The sequence below is a fragment of the Morus notabilis genome, unplaced genomic scaffold, assembly GCF_000414095.1.
Source record: "Morus notabilis unplaced genomic scaffold, ASM41409v2 Scaffold962, whole genome shotgun sequence".
NCBI classification, from domain to species: domain Eukaryota; kingdom Viridiplantae; phylum Streptophyta; class Magnoliopsida; order Rosales; family Moraceae; genus Morus; species Morus notabilis.
The window spans coordinates 45,837-63,775 of NW_010358640.1; the positions used below are offsets into that span (position 1 = coordinate 45,837).

The following is a 17,939-nucleotide window of genomic DNA, read 5'->3' on the forward strand; positions in this document are numbered from 1 at the left end:
GCTTCCTCCGATGCTACCGTTGACACTGGAGTTGTAAGAATGTCACGAGCTATTATGGACAGTGTAGGAAAATGATCAGTCTTGCTCTTCCATCACTATAAGATGTCTAGTTAGTCGTCATCGATTACAAAATTTACTTCAAAATATTTGACTAGTTCCGTAGACGCTTGTGTTGAGGACGATTCTGCCGTTTTCTCTTTCTTCTTCAAGAATTCCACGATGATCCTTTAGGCCCCGAACTGGTAGTTGACGACGAAGTTCCCTATTCTTTTTTACCTGTGCTATATTTTACTTCATACAAACTAAAAACTTTTTCTAACATTTTCTTAGCGTCAGTAATACTTAGTTGCATATCTATTTCTAAATTCTCTGCGGTAGCAGTCATTAATGATTCAGTTCCATCTACTCCGCACCTAGGATCTAAAATGGTTGCCAATGCATATAACATAGGACAACATGACCAATAACTTTTAAATTTATTTTCCATTAAGTTAACTATATTTCCAAAAGTTATGTATCCCTATAATAAGAAAATATTTCTGAAATATTAAATAGTTGATGTAAAGCTAAATGCGCAGTAGGATAATAAACTATAGAAAGTAATTTAGTAGCATTGTAAAAAACTTCTAGAAATTTAAAAAAATACTCAGCAATCTGCCAATCAGGATCGAAAATTAAAATTTGATAGTTCTTACTGTTTACGTATGTCGTGATAAGCTGTGAATATGGGAGTGCTGCCTTCAACATTAAATATGTTGAATTCCACCTATGTCTCACGTCAGTTGGAAACTTTCTTAGGCGCATCTGGTTGTTCCTGCAATATTATTTGAATTCTTATAGCCGAGCTCCATAACTAGATATGAATGATAATGATTCTCTAATATTTATAAGATTAGTTGAGATATGTTCAATTCCTGCTTGAACTACTAAATTAATTATGTGACATGCACACCGTTGATGAAAAATTTCCCCTCCAAATGCTGGTTTCAAACTACGTTTAAACATATTAATTACAACTGTATTAGCTGACGCATTATCAAAAGTAATTGTTAAAACTTTATCTTATATCCCATAAAATCCAAAAATTTCCATTATTGTACTAAAAATAGCTGTTGCGTTATGAGGATATGGACATAAACGAAAACCAATTATTCTTTTTTGTAAAACCCAATCGTCATCAACGTAGTGCGCTGTGACACATAAATATCCAGTTTTATTGAACCCTTCCCACAGATCAGAAGTGTAAGAGATAGTAGCATTAAAAGTTTTAAAATTATCAAAGAGATTGTCTCATTGCATAAAAAATTTTCATGCAATCAGAACGAGTTGTGTTTCTACTTACCCGTTTAAATTGTGGGCAAAAGGCTGTCTGGATGAATTCTTCGAACGAGGCATCATCTGCAAAAGAAAGAGACAATTTGGCACTAGCTAGAAATTTAGCTAGTGCCTCACGAGCACGTTGTGCATCGTATGTAAAATTTTGTAACCCCTGTGATGTGAGTGATAGTGTTTGTTGACGGGAGTCCATACTCCCACCTTGGTGCAACGGCAGACATACTTTTCAATGTCTATCCAAATGACCAGTACCCCCACCCTTTTTATTAGAAAAGTGTTTTTTACAATATTTACATACCGCACGAATTTCCATCTCACCTGTTTTTGGATTTGGTCGGGGCTCCTCGGTGAAATGCTGCCATGCCGGAGAAGTTCGCGGTCTTTTTCCTCTGCTGCGTTCTCCAGCTTCCTCGTTGTGTACTGAAGCATTATCCGCCGGAGCATTTTCTGGTTCAGTAGGGGTGGGGTTGGGAGGCATCATTTCTTCCTCAAAAAATGCCTCATCACCAAGCTCAGGAAGAGCAGTGAAATTAGAAAAGTTTGGTGCGGCCATTTTCTGGAAATTGATAGAACTTGATTGAACTTTGTAAATGAAAGAGCTAAAAAATGAATGAATGCGAGAAAAAAGCTTAGAATCAAAATCAAAGAGACAAGTTGAGAGATAAAATGAGAGTGAGATGAGAAGTTGAGAGTGAATTATTGTGTGAGATTTATGGTGGAATTAAGGGGTATTTATAGGGGATTTTGGGGTTAAATTCCGGTTTTTTGCCGTTGGGCCCTTCGCGGGCCCAACGTGCGGCACGTGACAGGCCTCCCGTTTGACCCGTAAAGGGCCCCCTGGACCAAATGAAATGGGTTGTTTCATGGGCCGTTAATGCGGGCTTGGGCCGGTTGTGGGCCGGGCCGAACAAGGGCCATGCCGCGGGTCTCCACGTGCTTGGACCGCGGGCTAAGAAGCTGAGGCCCAGCCCTAACCCATTACACGTGCTGTGCCGGCACGGCCCGTAACAATAGCGAACCGGGCCATACTGAATCTGGCACTATTACGGACTGGGCCGGGCCGTCCATGGACGGCCCGGCCCATTTGACACCTCTAACTTAAATACAATTTTAAATAGATTCTCAGTTTAAACAGTAATTTAAAATTTTTGCTGACAACTCTTGCCATGTTTGTAGCGTACTAATTAGTGTAGTGTCTGCCCTGTTCACTTCGCTGATTCGAGTTTAGAATTCGAGTTGAGATGTGATTTTATGTGAGAGCTTTTAACTATAGTAAAAATGTTAGATGTGATTGTTTGTGAGAGTTTTTTACTGTAGAAAAACTCGAATTCTAAACTCGAATCAGCGAAGTGAACGGACCCTAATAGCACTCCTCTCAATCCGACCGTCCAACGGCCAAGTCTTCAGCCAGAAGTCCCCAAAACGACAACTTGAAGTACACTAAATGGTAATTGGGCAACTCACAAAATGGGTGATGGAAATGGCTCCTAGTTTTGCTGTGGCTCCAAATCAGTCACGTCAAATAAACTTTCATACACACAAACACAAACTCAAAATTTCATCTCTTCTACTCTCAGAAGTCTTAACTTGAATTCCAAAGCTTTTCTTCAATGGAGCTCCTTCACAAGGCAACTGCTTTCTCATGGACTCATACCATCTCTACCAGTCTTGTTGTTCCTCAACCACTCTCTGTGAGTTTACCCATTTCTCCTTTTCTTCTTCTTATCAAAACTTTGCTTCTTAAATTCGTTATTTTGCTTATATAATAGTGTTTTCATTTGTGGGTTTAGAGGTTTGAGGCTAAGAGACTCAGAGTTTGGTGTGCTTCTGATCAAACCAAGGTTTGCTCTTCAGAATTATATTCAAAATGTCTTTGAACTTTCAATAGCTTAATTTCTCTTTTATCATAATGTCGTTTAGAATAGTGGGCAAGTTGTGATTGCTACAATAGTGCTATTATTGATCACATTTCAACATTCTTGAACATCCTTCTAAACAATCCATTTTGGTCTCAAGTTTAAATATTATAAAAAATTCGAGCAATTCGGGCTTACAAGTCATAACAGCACAAGAATAATTTATCTGTTTAAAGGTATTTATGGCGCAAATTAAAATTCAAGCTTATAATAAATTAATCTGTTAATGGTGTCATCTTCTTCAATGTACTTGGCGTTATTTCTTCGTAATGTTGGTAATATAACTGAGTATCTTTATTCTGTCTTCTGATATTTTCTTCCATTTTTTGGTACCCTTAATATGAGAGTCATGCTTGGTTCTGTTTTGCACACTATCTAGGGTGACACATTTCGTTTTTCCATTCGCTAGATGGTTCTAATATGCATCGTTTTATTTGTTTTCTTGTTGCCTTATTGGTGCTTGATGAGTTCCCAATAAAATGTTATAATTATTTTATTTATTTGTTTGTCTTTTACTTTTGTAGCTTCTCATCCCATGGGGATTTATTGATTATTTTTAGGGTGTTGTAGGATAAGATGACTGTATCCATAACTGGAGCGACAGGTTTTATTGGTAAAAGATTGGTCCAAAGGCTTCAAGCAGGTTATGCTCTATCCATCATCATAGTTACAAGTAAAATTACGACTTCTATTTTGTTCATCAAATATGTGCTGGATGTGTTTTGGATGGTGTTCAGTTCTTTCGTTTGACTTGATATTTTCTCCTCAACTAATGTTAAAACTTCATGTTATTGCTACCCAAATGTAGTTCACCAATTACATTAATAGTGCATAAAATTTTCATAGTTTATTCAGAACTTAGGCTTTCTTCTTTTCTTACGGTTTTATACATAATGAAAGTGCCTTAAGACCAACTCAAGTTGATTCACTGTTGTAGTTGCTTGGTTCTCATGTAAGACTATATAGCTTAAAATGCTTTGTTTTTGAACTATTGAAAGTCACATCTCTTTACCTTTCGGTGTACGTCAGTTAGATTTGAGCTTCACCGTGATACGAGTATAAGCAGTTTAGACTTACCGTAATTCTCTTTTGTTCCACTCTTAAATGCAGATAATCATAGCGTTCGTGTCCTGACACGATCTAGATCTAAAGCTGAGTTGATTTTTCCTGGTAAGAAGGTAATGAATGTTTTGTGTTATTCGTCAAATGCTTGCATTGTGATAATTATTGAGTAGTACTAACTAGTGCATGTTTGGTAAAAATGTTCACAAGACCCCCCCTACAGAAAGAGAAAATAGAAGAAACAAAAGGACATTTTTTATTTGCTTGTTTTCTGTTAGTCACAGGCAAAGTTTAATTTTTTTCACTTTTTTGTTTTTCAAAGAGCTCTATCATATACTTGTTTTTGAAAATTCCCCCGGCATTTTTAGTCAGGAACTTTCCGGGAATTAAGATTGCAGAAGAGCCAGAGTGGAAAGACTGCATTCAAGGTTCAGATGGTGTTGTAAATTTGGCTGGACTGCCCATAAGTACAAGATGGTCTTCTGAGGTTAGTATCATTTCGTTACAGGGTTCAATTTTTATTGCGAGTGAGACTCAACACCTATCACTATCCCATCTCTCTTCATTCCCTTCCTCAGACACTCTAACAAATAAAAATATAATCTAACCGTGTCAAGCAGATTTCTTCTTGTTGATATCAGTACATGAAATTATTGGTCAGTCTGCTATAATACTAGAAAACGTGCCATTTTATGTCTGGCCTACTTCAGTTAAGTAGCATACTTCCAACAATTCAAAATATTTTGTATGTCTATGTTTTTCATACGTTGTGATCTGTCTTCTATGACACAAAACTTTAGCATTATATCTCTGGACCTCTTCATTTCAATAGCAGCGTTTTGTGATGAGTTAAAAAGGAGAATAGGTACTATTCATTCTAAAAGACAGTGGAAGTTATTAAGCTCTAATTGTTCTGCAGATAAAGAAGGAGATTAAGCAAAGCAGGGTTGGAGTCACGTCAAAAGTAAGCAGTCATGAAAACATTTTATGCATAGTCCTTTACAGAAATTGAAAATTCAAATTTCCTTTATTCAGCTTTCTTTTCTGACACTTTACTTAAACTGCTTTAACTGATTTCAAAGATTGTAGATTTGATAAATGGTTCACCAGATGGAGTTCGACCAAAAGTTTTGGTTAGTGCAACCGCCATTGGTTATTATGGTCTGTTCCTAGCACCAAATTCTTTTTTTTTTTTTCCCTCTTTCTTTCGCTTTAAATGTTAAAAGACATACATTGGATGTAAATCTGCAAAGCATTTTGAGATACTTTATAAGGAAGTAAATACTTCCTATTAGGTAGTTTCTGAGAAGACATTTGTATGCTCCAAGTGACACCCTTTAGGTTTCACAAATGCTGACTATAACCTTTTTCTTATTTTGTTTGAGTTTATATTAACTTATTCATTATTGAGAATTTAACATTTCAGGAAAAAAATTCTAACTAGGTTGCTCATCTTAAAGTAACATTCAAATGATTTTGATTGTTTGTTTTTCTCTGAAGATTTTGAGTGTTATTTAGTGATATCTTCTTAGGTTCACCTGGTTAAGAGCCAAGCTCCGATATGATCATTACATTTAAGACATTTTAATTTCTCTGTTGCATTTGTTAGCTATTGACACATGCTGGTAGAGAAATATACTTCAATGTTTTGTATTTGGGAACTTCCCGTGTAATATAATAATAATAATAATAATAATAATAAAATTTTCTTTTTTTTTTTAATTTTTTGTTCTGTTAAATATTCAGGCACTGGTGAGACACAAGTTTTCGATGAACAAAGTCCATCAGGAAATGATTACTTGGCTGAGGTAAAAAAAATTAGGTATTATTGATATCTTAATTATAAAGCCATATAGTGCTTTATGCATTTTCTTTTGAAGATAATTATCTTATGAAACAAACAATATTGGACATGTCCACAGAATTTCATCCTAGTAATGGCTAAAGTGCAAATATTTTCAGGTTTGTAGAGAATGGGAAGGAACTGCTCTCAAAGTAAATAAGGATGTTAGGTTAGCACTTATTCGAATCGGCGTCGTTCTCGGTAAAGATGGTGGTGCTTTAGGTATGTCTTAACTTTGTATCTCTTGGATGCCTGCTCACAAATCAAATGAACTTGGCTTTGAACAGCATCTCTATTTAGATATCAGCTTAGTTTACACGTCTTGACTAATCTTGCCAGGCTTAGGTACTTGAATTAATCCCAAGTAGAATCAGGGCATGTTTTTGCAGAGATATTTACAAATGTAACGTTCAAGTCCTATTTCCACCCATAGGGCTTTTTGACAATAAGCTTCTTCTATAATTTAAAGCCAAATAATTTAATTTTCCACCGAACTTAGGCATTTGTTGGTACTTGCAATAATGCCCCTTCAACTTCATAACATGTCATTCTCATCCCCAAACTTACAAAAAGCAAGAAAGCGTTATTGGAAGGAGGGTAAATGCAACACTTTTTTTTGTGAGTTTGAGGGTGAAAATGAAACATTTGAAGTTTGGAGTTGGTGGGAATTATTGAAATTAATCCGTTGTTTAACTGTACATAACATAACAAAATAACATACAAAAAAAAACTTTCTTCACTTCACACAGATTTCTTTTGGTCTTTGCAGCTAAAATGATTCCTCTCTTCATGATGTTTGCTGGAGGACCTTTGGGCTCTGGAAACCAGTGGTATTATTTGTACCTTATCTAAGTAGATTTCACTTCAGGCAAGCTTGAGATATCTTTTGTTGCTAATCTATTTGAGTTGTCAAAATGTGTAGTCTCATTTATTAGCCAAAAGGGTCTTCAATTCTTTTCCCAAGTTTCCTTCATGACTTTGTATGATTAACTATTTCATAGTTGTGCAGGTTTTCATGGATTCATCTGGATGACATAGTAAACCTAATATATGAAGCTCTCTCCAATCCATCTTACAAAGGTAAACCTTTCTTTCCTTATAAACCAAATTTGAATTATTGAACCATTGAAATAAGTTTGTGCAACATGAATTCTCAGGAGTGATCAATGGAACGGCACCGAACCCTGTTAGGTTGGCGGAAATGTGTGATCATTTGGGGAGTGTGATGGGAAGGCCTTCATGGTTGCCTGTTCCAGACTTTGCAATCAAAGCTGTTCTTGGAGAAGGTGCTGCTGTGGTAAGGATCTCTCACTTTTCTTCTGTTCTTTTTTTGTTTCCATTCTTTATTTTATTGGAGATGTTAGGTCCATTTTTGTCGCTAGTGTCATAGAGAGTGTTATAACACTTTACTGTAACACTGTTTTAATAGAAAATCTGAAATTAAACCAGCAAAACAGCAATACAGGAAAATAATGCATAAACATAAAAGACACCAGAAAATGATATCGCAGTTCGGTGCGCACACCTACATCTGCAGGGCCACGCCCAGACAGTGATCAATCCACTAAATTCAAAAGATTACAAAAGACCAAACGGTCTTACACACTCAACGACTCTCTCCTTGACAATGTCGCCGTTGCCTAGAATCTCCTTAGGAAGCTTGATCAGTGAGCACCACTCGACTTGATGGTTTCCTCCCGACACCAAAGAAATCTTCTCCCGAAAAACCAACTCAAAAGTGTTCTAACAATTCGTTGCAACACATCAAACGACACTTAACATTACAATCTCATTCTGACATGAACAAAATCATCTTTTCAGTTTTCAGCCCTCTCTCTGTTTCAAAAACAACACCTCACTACACGTTCTACCATTCCCCCCTTAATCACCCTGCCTCAAGCCTTAAGATCACCAACAATTAATTCCCCAAAAGTCCACTCTTGATTTTCAGCAATCAAGTCCTTTGATTTGCAGCCAATAAACATGACAGCAAGAATTTCCTTAAGAGGGCTGCCAATTTACAATGCCATCCAATCTTACAACCAATTTGTCAAAAATAAGCCAACACAAAATACACTAATAATCTCCCCCTTTGGCTATTTTTGGCAAAACTAACATTACTAACAAAAAGAACCTATTACAAGATAAAAGATAAAATCTGAGTTCTCCCCCTTTTTGATAAAATACAGCCAAAGTTAAAAATAATACTAATAGAAAAACCTTTTAGAAGCTGTTGTCGCAAAAAGTGTTGTAACACTAGATGTAACACTCGGTATAACACTTTCCTGCAAATCACATTCTAATTCATTGATTTCTGCAACTTGCTCCCCCTGAGTCCTCTACGAGTCTTACTCCACATGAATATAATATTCTTCCATGCATATTGCTTTTATCATCTATTAAATCAGATTTCCTTACCCAAACATGTCTAGGAAATTTATTTTGCGCATCAATCTTTGCTTTAGGTGTCCTTGAGTTTGCGGAATTTGATGGATTCATGAGCATACCTCTCTTCAAAGCATTCAAATACTTGTAGCATCTTGGTCTTATATGGCCAGCTAAATCGCAGTAATGACATATGGGAACAAACTTTTTACGTCGTGGGGGTAAGATAATACCTTTCTTATTGAGGATAGTTCGAAATTCAGGAGCGGGTGTCTCCTTCACAAACACTCTCTTGGATGTTGAACATTCACCAGTGTAGTCAAGTCCATGACGATCACAACTAGCTTTTTCCACAGAGAGAATATGATCAAGTTTGGTGGTGCCGGAATTCATCATTTTAAGTGACTTTTGAGTGCGCTCCAATTCTACTCTTGTGTCCTGCATCTTTTTCTCATTTTCAGCAGCTTAAAATTCATAGTTTATGGCAACTCCCTTAAGCACATATGTCTATTTAACAAGCTCATCAACTCGCTCATGTAGAGACTTATTCATTTCACACACTTTAACCCATTTGCTGAACATGGTCTTATAAGCTTCCTGTATGTCATAAATAGTCAACTCATCGCCATCATTGTTACTCTCAGAATCTGAAAAATCTCCTTTAGTTTCGCTGTTCACAGATTCTGTTTCAGCATTTGTTGTAACACTGTCTGCGACACCTTTTGTAACACTATTTGCAGAAACGTCCATATCAGTAGTATAAACATTGAAAGCAACATAGTTACTCACATATTCATCATCTTCCTGACTGCCTTCTGACTCTTCATCACTCCAAGTTGTATTAAACGACTTCTTCTTCTTGAGGGTATTGGCGCATTCGGATTGAATATGTCCATATCCGTCGCACTCTCGGCATTGAATACATCTGTTCTTTGTCTTCAATTCTGTGCTATTTGCTGCAGATTTACTCTTTTAAAAATTGTTGGAGTTGCCATTTCTTGAATTCTCAGTCTTCCTATTGACCTTCTTCATCACCTTGTTGAATTTCTTCGACAACGTTGTTATGGACTGGGCCAAGTCTTCTTCATCATCAGAATCAACTTCGGCTTGAAAGACAATGTTTTTCTCTTTTTTTCCTTCCTTGTTTTCATCCAAATTCATCTCAAAAGTGCGCAAAGAACCCTTTAGCTCATCAAGTTTTATTGTTTGGACATCTTTGGCTTCCTTGATAGTTGTCACCTTGTAAGCAAACCTCTGTGGAAGAGACCTTAAGGCCTTCCTCACAAGCTTCTCCTCTGATATTTTCTCTCTAAGGGTAAATGCATCATTAGCAATATCACACAATTTTGAATTAAACTCAAAAATTGTTTCATCTTCTTGCATTCGAAGATTCTTAAACCTTATAGTAAGGATTTGAAGTTTAGAGAGTCTCACAGCAGCCGTACCTTCATGTGTCATTTGCAATGTCTCTCATGCATCCTTGGCTGTTCACACGTTGAAATGAGCTTGAATTGGTCCACATCTACCCCGTTGAAGATAGCATTCAGTGCTTTAGATTTGTTGTTCGCCAACTTGTCCTCTTCCGTTGACCAAGTAGTTTCGGACTTTAATATCTCGTTCCCTTCAGAATCCTTTGTTACTGGATGCTCCCAACCAGTCAAGACAGCTCTCCATGCCTTTTCATCAATAGTTTTGATGAACGCCTTCATACGTGTTTTCCAATATGAGTAGTTGGAACCGTCTAGGAGGGGAGGACGCGAAACTGAACCGCCTTCTTTCAAAAAATCTCATACCTGCTGTAACAGACCAGTTCCCAAAATCTCACCAAGCAAACGGTTAGTGAACCGTTATGATACTAATTGTTAGGTCCCTTTTTGTCGCTGGTGTCACAGAGAGTGTTATAACACTTTACTGTAATATTGTTTTAACGAAAAATCTGAAATTAAACCAGCAAAATAACAATGTAGGAAAATAATGCATAAACATAAAGGACACCTGAAAATGATATCGCAGTTCGGTGTGCACACTTACATCTGCGGGGCGACGCCTAGACAGTGATCAACCCACTAAGTTCAAAAGATCACAAAGGACCGAACGGTCTTTACACACTCAACAACTCCCTCCTTGACAATGTCGCCATTGCCTAGAATCTCCTTAAGAAGCTTGATCAGCGAACCACTCGACTTGACGGTTTACTCCCGAAACTAAAGAAATCTTCTCCCGAAGAACCAACTCAAAAGTGTTCTAACAATTCGTCGCAACACATCAAACGACACTTAACATTACAATCTCATTCTGACATGAACAAAATCATCTTTTCAGTTTTCAGCCCTCTCTCTGTTTCAAAAACAACACCTCACTACACGTTCTGCCATTGCACCCTCAATCAACACGCCTCACGCCTCAAGATCACCAACAATTAATTCCCCAAAAGTCCACTCGTGATTTTCAACAATCAAGTCTTTTGATTTGCAGTCAATAAACATGATAGCAAGACTTTTTTTAAGAGGGCCACCAATTTACAATGCCAGCTAATTTTACAACCAATTTGTCAAAAATAACCCAATACAAAATACACTAACAGGAGAAAAGCTCATTTATTTATGTACTTGCAGGTTTTGGAAGGGCAAAGAGTGCTTCCAGCTAGAGCCAAGGAGTTGGGTTTTTCCTTCAAATACCTGTACGTAAAAGATGCACTAAAAGCCATTCTTTCATAGAAGATTTTATGAAATCCTTGGAAAATGTTTGACAAAGGCCACATTCATCATCTTCTTCATTCTTTTTTTGTCAGAGTTATCTGAATAACATGTTAAATTCATAATCTGATTTTCAGTTATCAGATTAAAGTTGGATAGACCATCCCACTTCCTATTTGTGGAAGAATCACATGCACAAAACGTGACTATTTCCAACTTCCAAGGTTAATATTTTCAGTAGAAAAAGATAAATCCACCATTGTCATCCTCTTAATTCACAACCATAATTCCAGCAAAAAGAGGAAAAGAATCTCAATCCAAATTTTTGCACTTGGAAAGCTTCAAAGACCGAGAAAGGGACTTCCACGCCACCATTTTTTTGTCAACATGAATTCCACCACCAAGATCCCTCTATGATACATTTCAAAACCATCAAAGAGAGTATTGTCTTGTAACGATAATCACCCAAATCATTGTATTGTTCATGTTTGGTTTGGTCAAAGAAATCACCAACCAAACCAGAAATGTTGATATATTTTTGGCGAGTTCAAAATTTATAGAGAAATCAAATCAAAAGAAAACATTTGTAAGCGATTTGGTCCATTTAGACTTGTAATTGAAATAAATCTCAATGCGTGCAAACTTTGAGTCGATCTGGTAAAGTTAATTATTAATATTTTAGGAGAACGAGGCTGATAACATTTTTTTAAACGTTAAATAAATATTATCAGTAAACAACTTATTTCAAATAATGTGCTATTTATTTTCAAAATATTATAAAACACGTTATTTACAACGAATACATTTCAAAAAAAAATTATGTTTATTGTAATTTCTTTAATTTCTAATATTTTATCGATCAGTATTTACTATTCAAATGTTGTAATAAATTAGATAGTTAATTAATACATTAATAATAATTAATAATATTAGATTCTTATCACAACACATCATTAAATTTTTATATTTAATATTAAAAATATAACCATTAAAAATTTGACCTTTTACAACTTTTAATTAGTTATTTATATTTACTCTTTTTTTTAATGCCTAGTCCTAGTTGGTTAAAGGTTAAATACAAATGGGTATGCGAGAGCCACTCCTAGTGCAGCTGCTTGTGGGAGAGTTTTCAAGAATTTTTGAAGTTTTGTGTGTAGTTGCTTTAATATTTTTCTTGGAGTGTTTTGCTTTTGAAGCGTAATTCCAAGGTAATACCTGCAACCGCGACTACTTAAAATTTTACTTAAATCGTAATACTATGAAAACAGAGAAAAGTGCGATACATGCAAAATAATTAAAAAAAAAAAAAAAAAAAAACATTATGAAAGAATTTTGATCGGTCCACGTGATTTGAAACATCTTAATCAAAATACAATAAAATAAAAACCTACATGACATGTTCAAAGTGGAAATGATTAACAAATATACGTAGATTTTCAAATGCGTGAACAAAGAGACCACACATAAAGAACGGTAAACCAACATACCACATGGATAAAACGTGGCCGTAGAATCTGGGACATAACAATCCAAGGAAATTGTATTCTTATCTTCATAAATAAACTTCCTACTCTTATCTTTTGATAATATAATATCAGAATTGATACATATTTCTGTTCTATTACCCCACGCGATCAAAGGGCACATAAAAAAAGAAAGAAAACGATAACCATCGACCAATGTCATCGGAATGTTTACAACCCAATCAACCCCTTAATGAGTACTTTTTCCCGGTAAAAGGCTGGAATTTCGGCTCTTCTTTCTTTTGCGACTGCTCTTGTTTACTGTCTTTCGGAGCTTCCTGCAGAATTGTGAAGGAAAAAAAAAAAAAAAGAGAAAAGCTTTAGTGTTTAGCAACGTCTTCCAATTTCTTACAAGACAGTTTAAAAAATAATAACAATAAAAAAATAAAAAAAAATCACCTTTTGTGTATCCTTTGGTGCCCGGTTCACATTTGATCCAAAAACCAGCTTTCCTTGGGATTGGCGAGCAGTTGTTTGTGAAGTAGACCCTGCAGAAGGCTGTGCCCTGCCATTAGAAGTATCGGGTTGCTTGTCTTTTGACCCTGAAGAAGAAGCCGGTGCGAACTGAGTCTGCATAGGCTTCCCATCCAAGCGCCTTCCTACCCCGGTAAAAGGGTTGAATTTAGGTTCTTTTCCAGCGGGATCCTCTTGAACTGCAAAAGAATACATACACGTGCTTCAGCATACTGCGTAAGGTTACAGGATTCACAACAGAATCTCGTGTGTATTTACAATGGAAAAGCCAGAGTGCAATGCAATGCATTGAGAATTCTAAAACATGAAGAACAACGCAAAACAAGTCACCCACAACTACCCCCATCGCGCGCGCACACCCACACACCTCAACAGGTTCACTAGTAACTAAAGAAAATCTACCTTCCCATTACATGTGAAAATTGCTAGAACAGATTTTGATCACATTTGATTGCATCACTCAATCTATGAGATAACGTACAACAGTACAATACATCAACAACTCATTCACAGACCAGGCTTTGCATAATAAGTGGCTGGATCACTTAATAAAAAAAAAAAAATGGAGAGATATAATATGGTTTTGGTGAAGCGAAGTTGAAGTTGAACTAATATTATGCCACCATATCACGTTCGTAAAGTTCTATAAAAAATACAGAGAATTCAGCATTACAGAGTGCAACTGTAAAGAGATGAGCAAGCTCTACGCGCAAACTAATTAGGCAAAACTAATGCATATTGGGATTAGGTGACCGGCCAAGTGAATTGTCTGGATAAAGTTCACACACATTAACGGAGTATTCATCGGACAAAACTATAGCATACTCGTGGATTAACAGCACTAGAGCATTCCTTTTTAATATGAGCCCGGATACAGGACAAAACCATAAACCTACTTTTTCTCCCGTCTCCCAACATAGTACACATGGGAGAAAGAGGCTTTTCTTTTCTGAGGGGGTGTTTTCCATGGGATAAAGAAAATATAAAACCATGAAGATAACTGAGGCCAATAAAACATGGTGACTAAAGAAAAAGAATATACCTTGAGCAGGTGCCTTATTTAAAGGAACAGGTACAACAGGCTTTTCAGGTTCCTTGTAGTCCAATGGAGGGGCAAAGTCCACCTCACAATCTGTCTCAATGATACTTATTGCATGAGACGGCTTTGTTTCTACAATATCAATGTAATATTTCTTGTTGTTGTAAGCCACCATAATACTATCCCCAGTGGTCAAGCAGGAAAAATTCCTCAGCGTTGTCTCTAAACTGAACAAGAAAACCAAGTATTTATACGTTAAATGACAAGAGACTAAAAGAATACTAGAGATCATATTAAAAAAAAAAAATCTACAAAAGTTGCAAGACATGGGCATGAAGCACATCAACCCGACTTTGATAGCAGATTATGGAAAGACAAAATGGATTTCACAAAACACTGTAAATTAAGAACATTACAAAAAATAATAAAAATAAAAAAAGTACATATTGTATGTCTGGCCACATTCTTTTGGGGATAAGTTTACAACAAAATTCATAGATAAACAAAAACAACAAATAAAAGCATCAATGACCATGAATATGGACAAAATACTTAAAATAAAACACTAGAATATCCATTAAAACCTAAATTACAGAAAAATCACTGACTCACATAGCTTTTGGATTCGAAATGTCCAAAAAGTCTGTTGTGTGGGGTTGCAATTTGACATATGTTCCCTTTGGAAGAGTCACATTTTTTACTCGAACAAAGTCTCCCTCTTGTAAAATCATATTTTCCATCATCTGAATAAAGGCAAAAAAGAACAAGCAGCACAACTCCAGTGAGTAGAAAAACTCTAGGCCAAATAAAATGGAAAAGACACAGCTAGTTTATTACATTCCTATACACCAAGATATACAATGCCTACCCAATATGGCATATAGATCATGCCTTCCTCTGCAATGAACTCTAACACTCCACAGTGCGAGACCCGCTCTGCAGCATCATTCCGAAGCTCAAACAACATCGGATAATCAATATGTAAAGATGCTGCAAGATTATGTTTTGTGTTAGTCTCTATAATTTGATTCATACATTAGGAAAAATCAAACCAAAAAAAATGTTAAGTCAACTAACCAAGGCGGTCAAGGGCCGAGGGAGGCATTATAACTGAGACAACATAAAAACAAGAATATCAGTGACACAATAATCCAAAAGATCTAAAGCATAAAAGTGATAATGATGTAGGATGCTTACTTTTATCTCCACTTTCAATTTGTGGCTGCAGAAAGATTGAGATGAGTTTGAATCAGAATAAAGAACAAGCTCTTTTTCTTTACAAGTATAACCATAACAAAACGGGGAAAAAAAAAAGAAAGAAAGAAGAGAGAGAGAGAGAGATAGAGACAAAACAAAGAAGGAACAAAAGTAAAGGCAAGCAAAAAAACATAACAACTCCAAATTGCGCGTATAAAGGAAAAATACATATGGGATTTCAGCAGTGTTGATCGAAGTTATTTATTTCTTGCAAGGAAAACCAGAACAACCCTTTATTCCCTGACCAAAAGAAGAGGGGATGTCGCTGGCACATAAAAGCAAGGAAGGGAGTTTGGATTATCTGACTCGAGCCAACATAGTAGATGAAACAAACGCAGGAGGTTCAATTGACAGAATGAATAATTTACGAACAAAACATCTTTTTACAGCTGGCAAACATTTCGTCTGAACTGATAGAACAAAGAAAGAAACTGACCTTTTCAATAAATGATGCCGGGTAGCACCGATATGTCTGCTCAAATGAGGTTCCATGATACCCATATCCATCAAAGAACTGCTACAGCAAAGACCAAGTTAATGAGGTAAGTTGCACATAATTATCAAAATACTGCAATCCCTCAAATATGAAAAGATCTATCATATATAGTCCTCCCAAAAAAAACCTCCAAAACAAATTATCCAGTCCTAATTATATAATCAAAAATTTGGCCCCAGAAATCAGATTATCTACTATTAAATCCTTAAATTTAAATGCTCCATATTGCATATAAGTGTAAAAGTCAAACAACAACCAACTTGAGCCAAAATTTATTTCACTAATGCCCAGAAAATCTTGAACTTTTAGACCCAACAGCGGTTGAAACAGAGAAAGCAAAAAATAAGAATTAGTGATAGGTGAAAAAAGTGATTGCAGGCTTAACAACAACATAGACAAGCACTTCAGGACTATCTTGTAAAACATACCATTTTTAATACTGTGTATAGGCTTGTCCCGGAAGATAGTTAACTTTTCAAAGCTCCCTATCAGAATAAGAAAACCCACAGCAGAATTATTTAAAAATAATAATAATAAAAAAGTTACTCTGAAATTCGATAATAGTGAAAAACTAAACTGAATCACAAATAATAGCCTTATTCGTAGACCGATAAATCGATCCTAATTCAAATAAAATTCTAATCCCAAACCAAATAATAAAGAATAAAGAATCCCAATCAAATTCAAACTAAATACATATGACAATCAAATAAAATTTCCTAATTTGAGCTAAGATTTCCATTCCAAAGCAACCCACTTTGAGAATGGTAAAATCCATGACATCCCATCATAGAATTAGAAGCAAAGGGAAATAAACGATCGAAATATAACAGAAAAAATAAAATCACAATAATTTCCTCGCGAAAATTAAAATTGCAATAACGATTTGGAAAATGAGAAGAGAGAGATGCGACTTTTACCTTGTGGAGTTTGATCCGTGAGAAGACGAGAGACAGAGAAAGAAGGTGAGAGAATGAGTGTTGAACTCTGCCATGTTATGTTGTGATAGAATATAAAGAGCGTTTGCTAAGATGCGCGTGGGTGCGTAGTGTGCACGCCATATGTGTATTCGCCACTTGGCTAAGACACCACCGGCTTTGGATTCTCTGGGCTTGGGCCATAAAATTTCACCTCCTTTTGTTTAGAGTGGACGGGTCTAATTTTTACCTTTTTATTAATATCTTTTTTAATCGAATAATTAATAAGTTAAAAAAGTATTAATTAAAAATAAGAAATAAAAATTTAAGTTAATGCATTCTAAGGGTGAGTTTAGTAATTTTCTCAATTTCACCATAAAGGCCTGAAAAGTTATTGCTTAGGGATTGAGCTTATATATCCCCTTATTTATGAGTAGTTTGGTAGTGTTATAGATTTTAAAAAAATTATTTTTAATTATGCTGAAAGAAAAAATAGTTGTTATAATAAGTATCTCAGTGTTTAGTAAACTGTAATTATATAAGTGTTACTAGTTCTAAAAGCAATGTAATAGTATTTGGTAAATTGTGAGGTTAAATTGTTGTGGATAGTTAAGATGACCATAATTAATAATCTTAAATTAATATATAAAGTAATTAATAATTGATAATTATTTAGTAAATAAAAATTAATATATTAATAATATAATAATAATGGATAAATTATTATTAATGAGTACATTAATAATTAAACTATATATATAATAAATTAATATGCTAAATAATTGAAAAATTGTAATTAATAATTATAATTTATTATTTAATATATCACATGATCAATTTTTGATAATTATTCTTTTTATAATGATTAATTACTAAGTATCAATTATTAAATATTACTGATTAATATATTACATATTAATAATTATACTTTAATATTAAAGATTAATTGAGTAATTACTATTTATTTTTTATTTACCAACTATTTATTTATTAATA

At 35.2% G+C, this 17,939-nt stretch overlaps 2 protein-coding genes across 3 annotated transcripts; one reads left to right on the forward strand and one right to left on the reverse strand.

Annotated features, from left to right (window-relative positions):
• The first annotated feature begins 2,868 nt into the window (after nt 1-2,868).
• Nucleotides 2,869-11,698, forward strand: LOC21387983 (epimerase family protein SDR39U1 homolog, chloroplastic). The gene is made up of 13 exons (XM_024162217.1): nt 2,869-3,026; nt 3,126-3,176; nt 3,822-3,894; nt 4,362-4,421; nt 4,682-4,800; nt 5,233-5,277; nt 5,396-5,474; nt 6,060-6,121; nt 6,276-6,378; nt 6,926-6,986; nt 7,166-7,236; nt 7,314-7,453; nt 11,157-11,698. Exons 1-13 carry the CDS (start codon nt 2,946-2,948, stop codon nt 11,256-11,258), a joined length of 1,047 nt encoding a protein of 348 aa, XP_024017985.1. The 5' UTR covers nt 2,869-2,945; the 3' UTR covers nt 11,259-11,698.
• A 1,054-nt stretch (nt 11,699-12,752) lies between these two features.
• Nucleotides 12,753-17,023, reverse strand: LOC21387984 (ubiquitin fusion degradation protein 1 homolog). 2 transcript variants are annotated; one of them, XM_024162216.1, is made up of 10 exons: nt 16,947-17,023; nt 16,455-16,511; nt 15,967-16,044; nt 15,471-15,495; nt 15,351-15,383; nt 15,142-15,263; nt 14,886-15,016; nt 14,277-14,500; nt 13,160-13,413; nt 12,753-13,038 (listed from the first exon to the last, which is right to left on the reverse strand). In XM_024162216.1, the coding sequence occupies exons 2-10, from the start codon at nt 16,455-16,457 to the stop codon at nt 12,943-12,945; spliced, it is 966 nt and encodes a 321-aa protein (XP_024017984.1). In that variant the 5' UTR covers nt 16,458-16,511; nt 16,947-17,023; the 3' UTR covers nt 12,753-12,942. The 2 variants fall into 2 exon arrangements, with proteins under 2 accessions (XP_024017984.1, XP_024017983.1); XM_024162215.1 differs by having other exon boundaries at nt 15,967-16,047.
• Between the last annotated feature and the right edge of the window lie 916 nt (nt 17,024-17,939).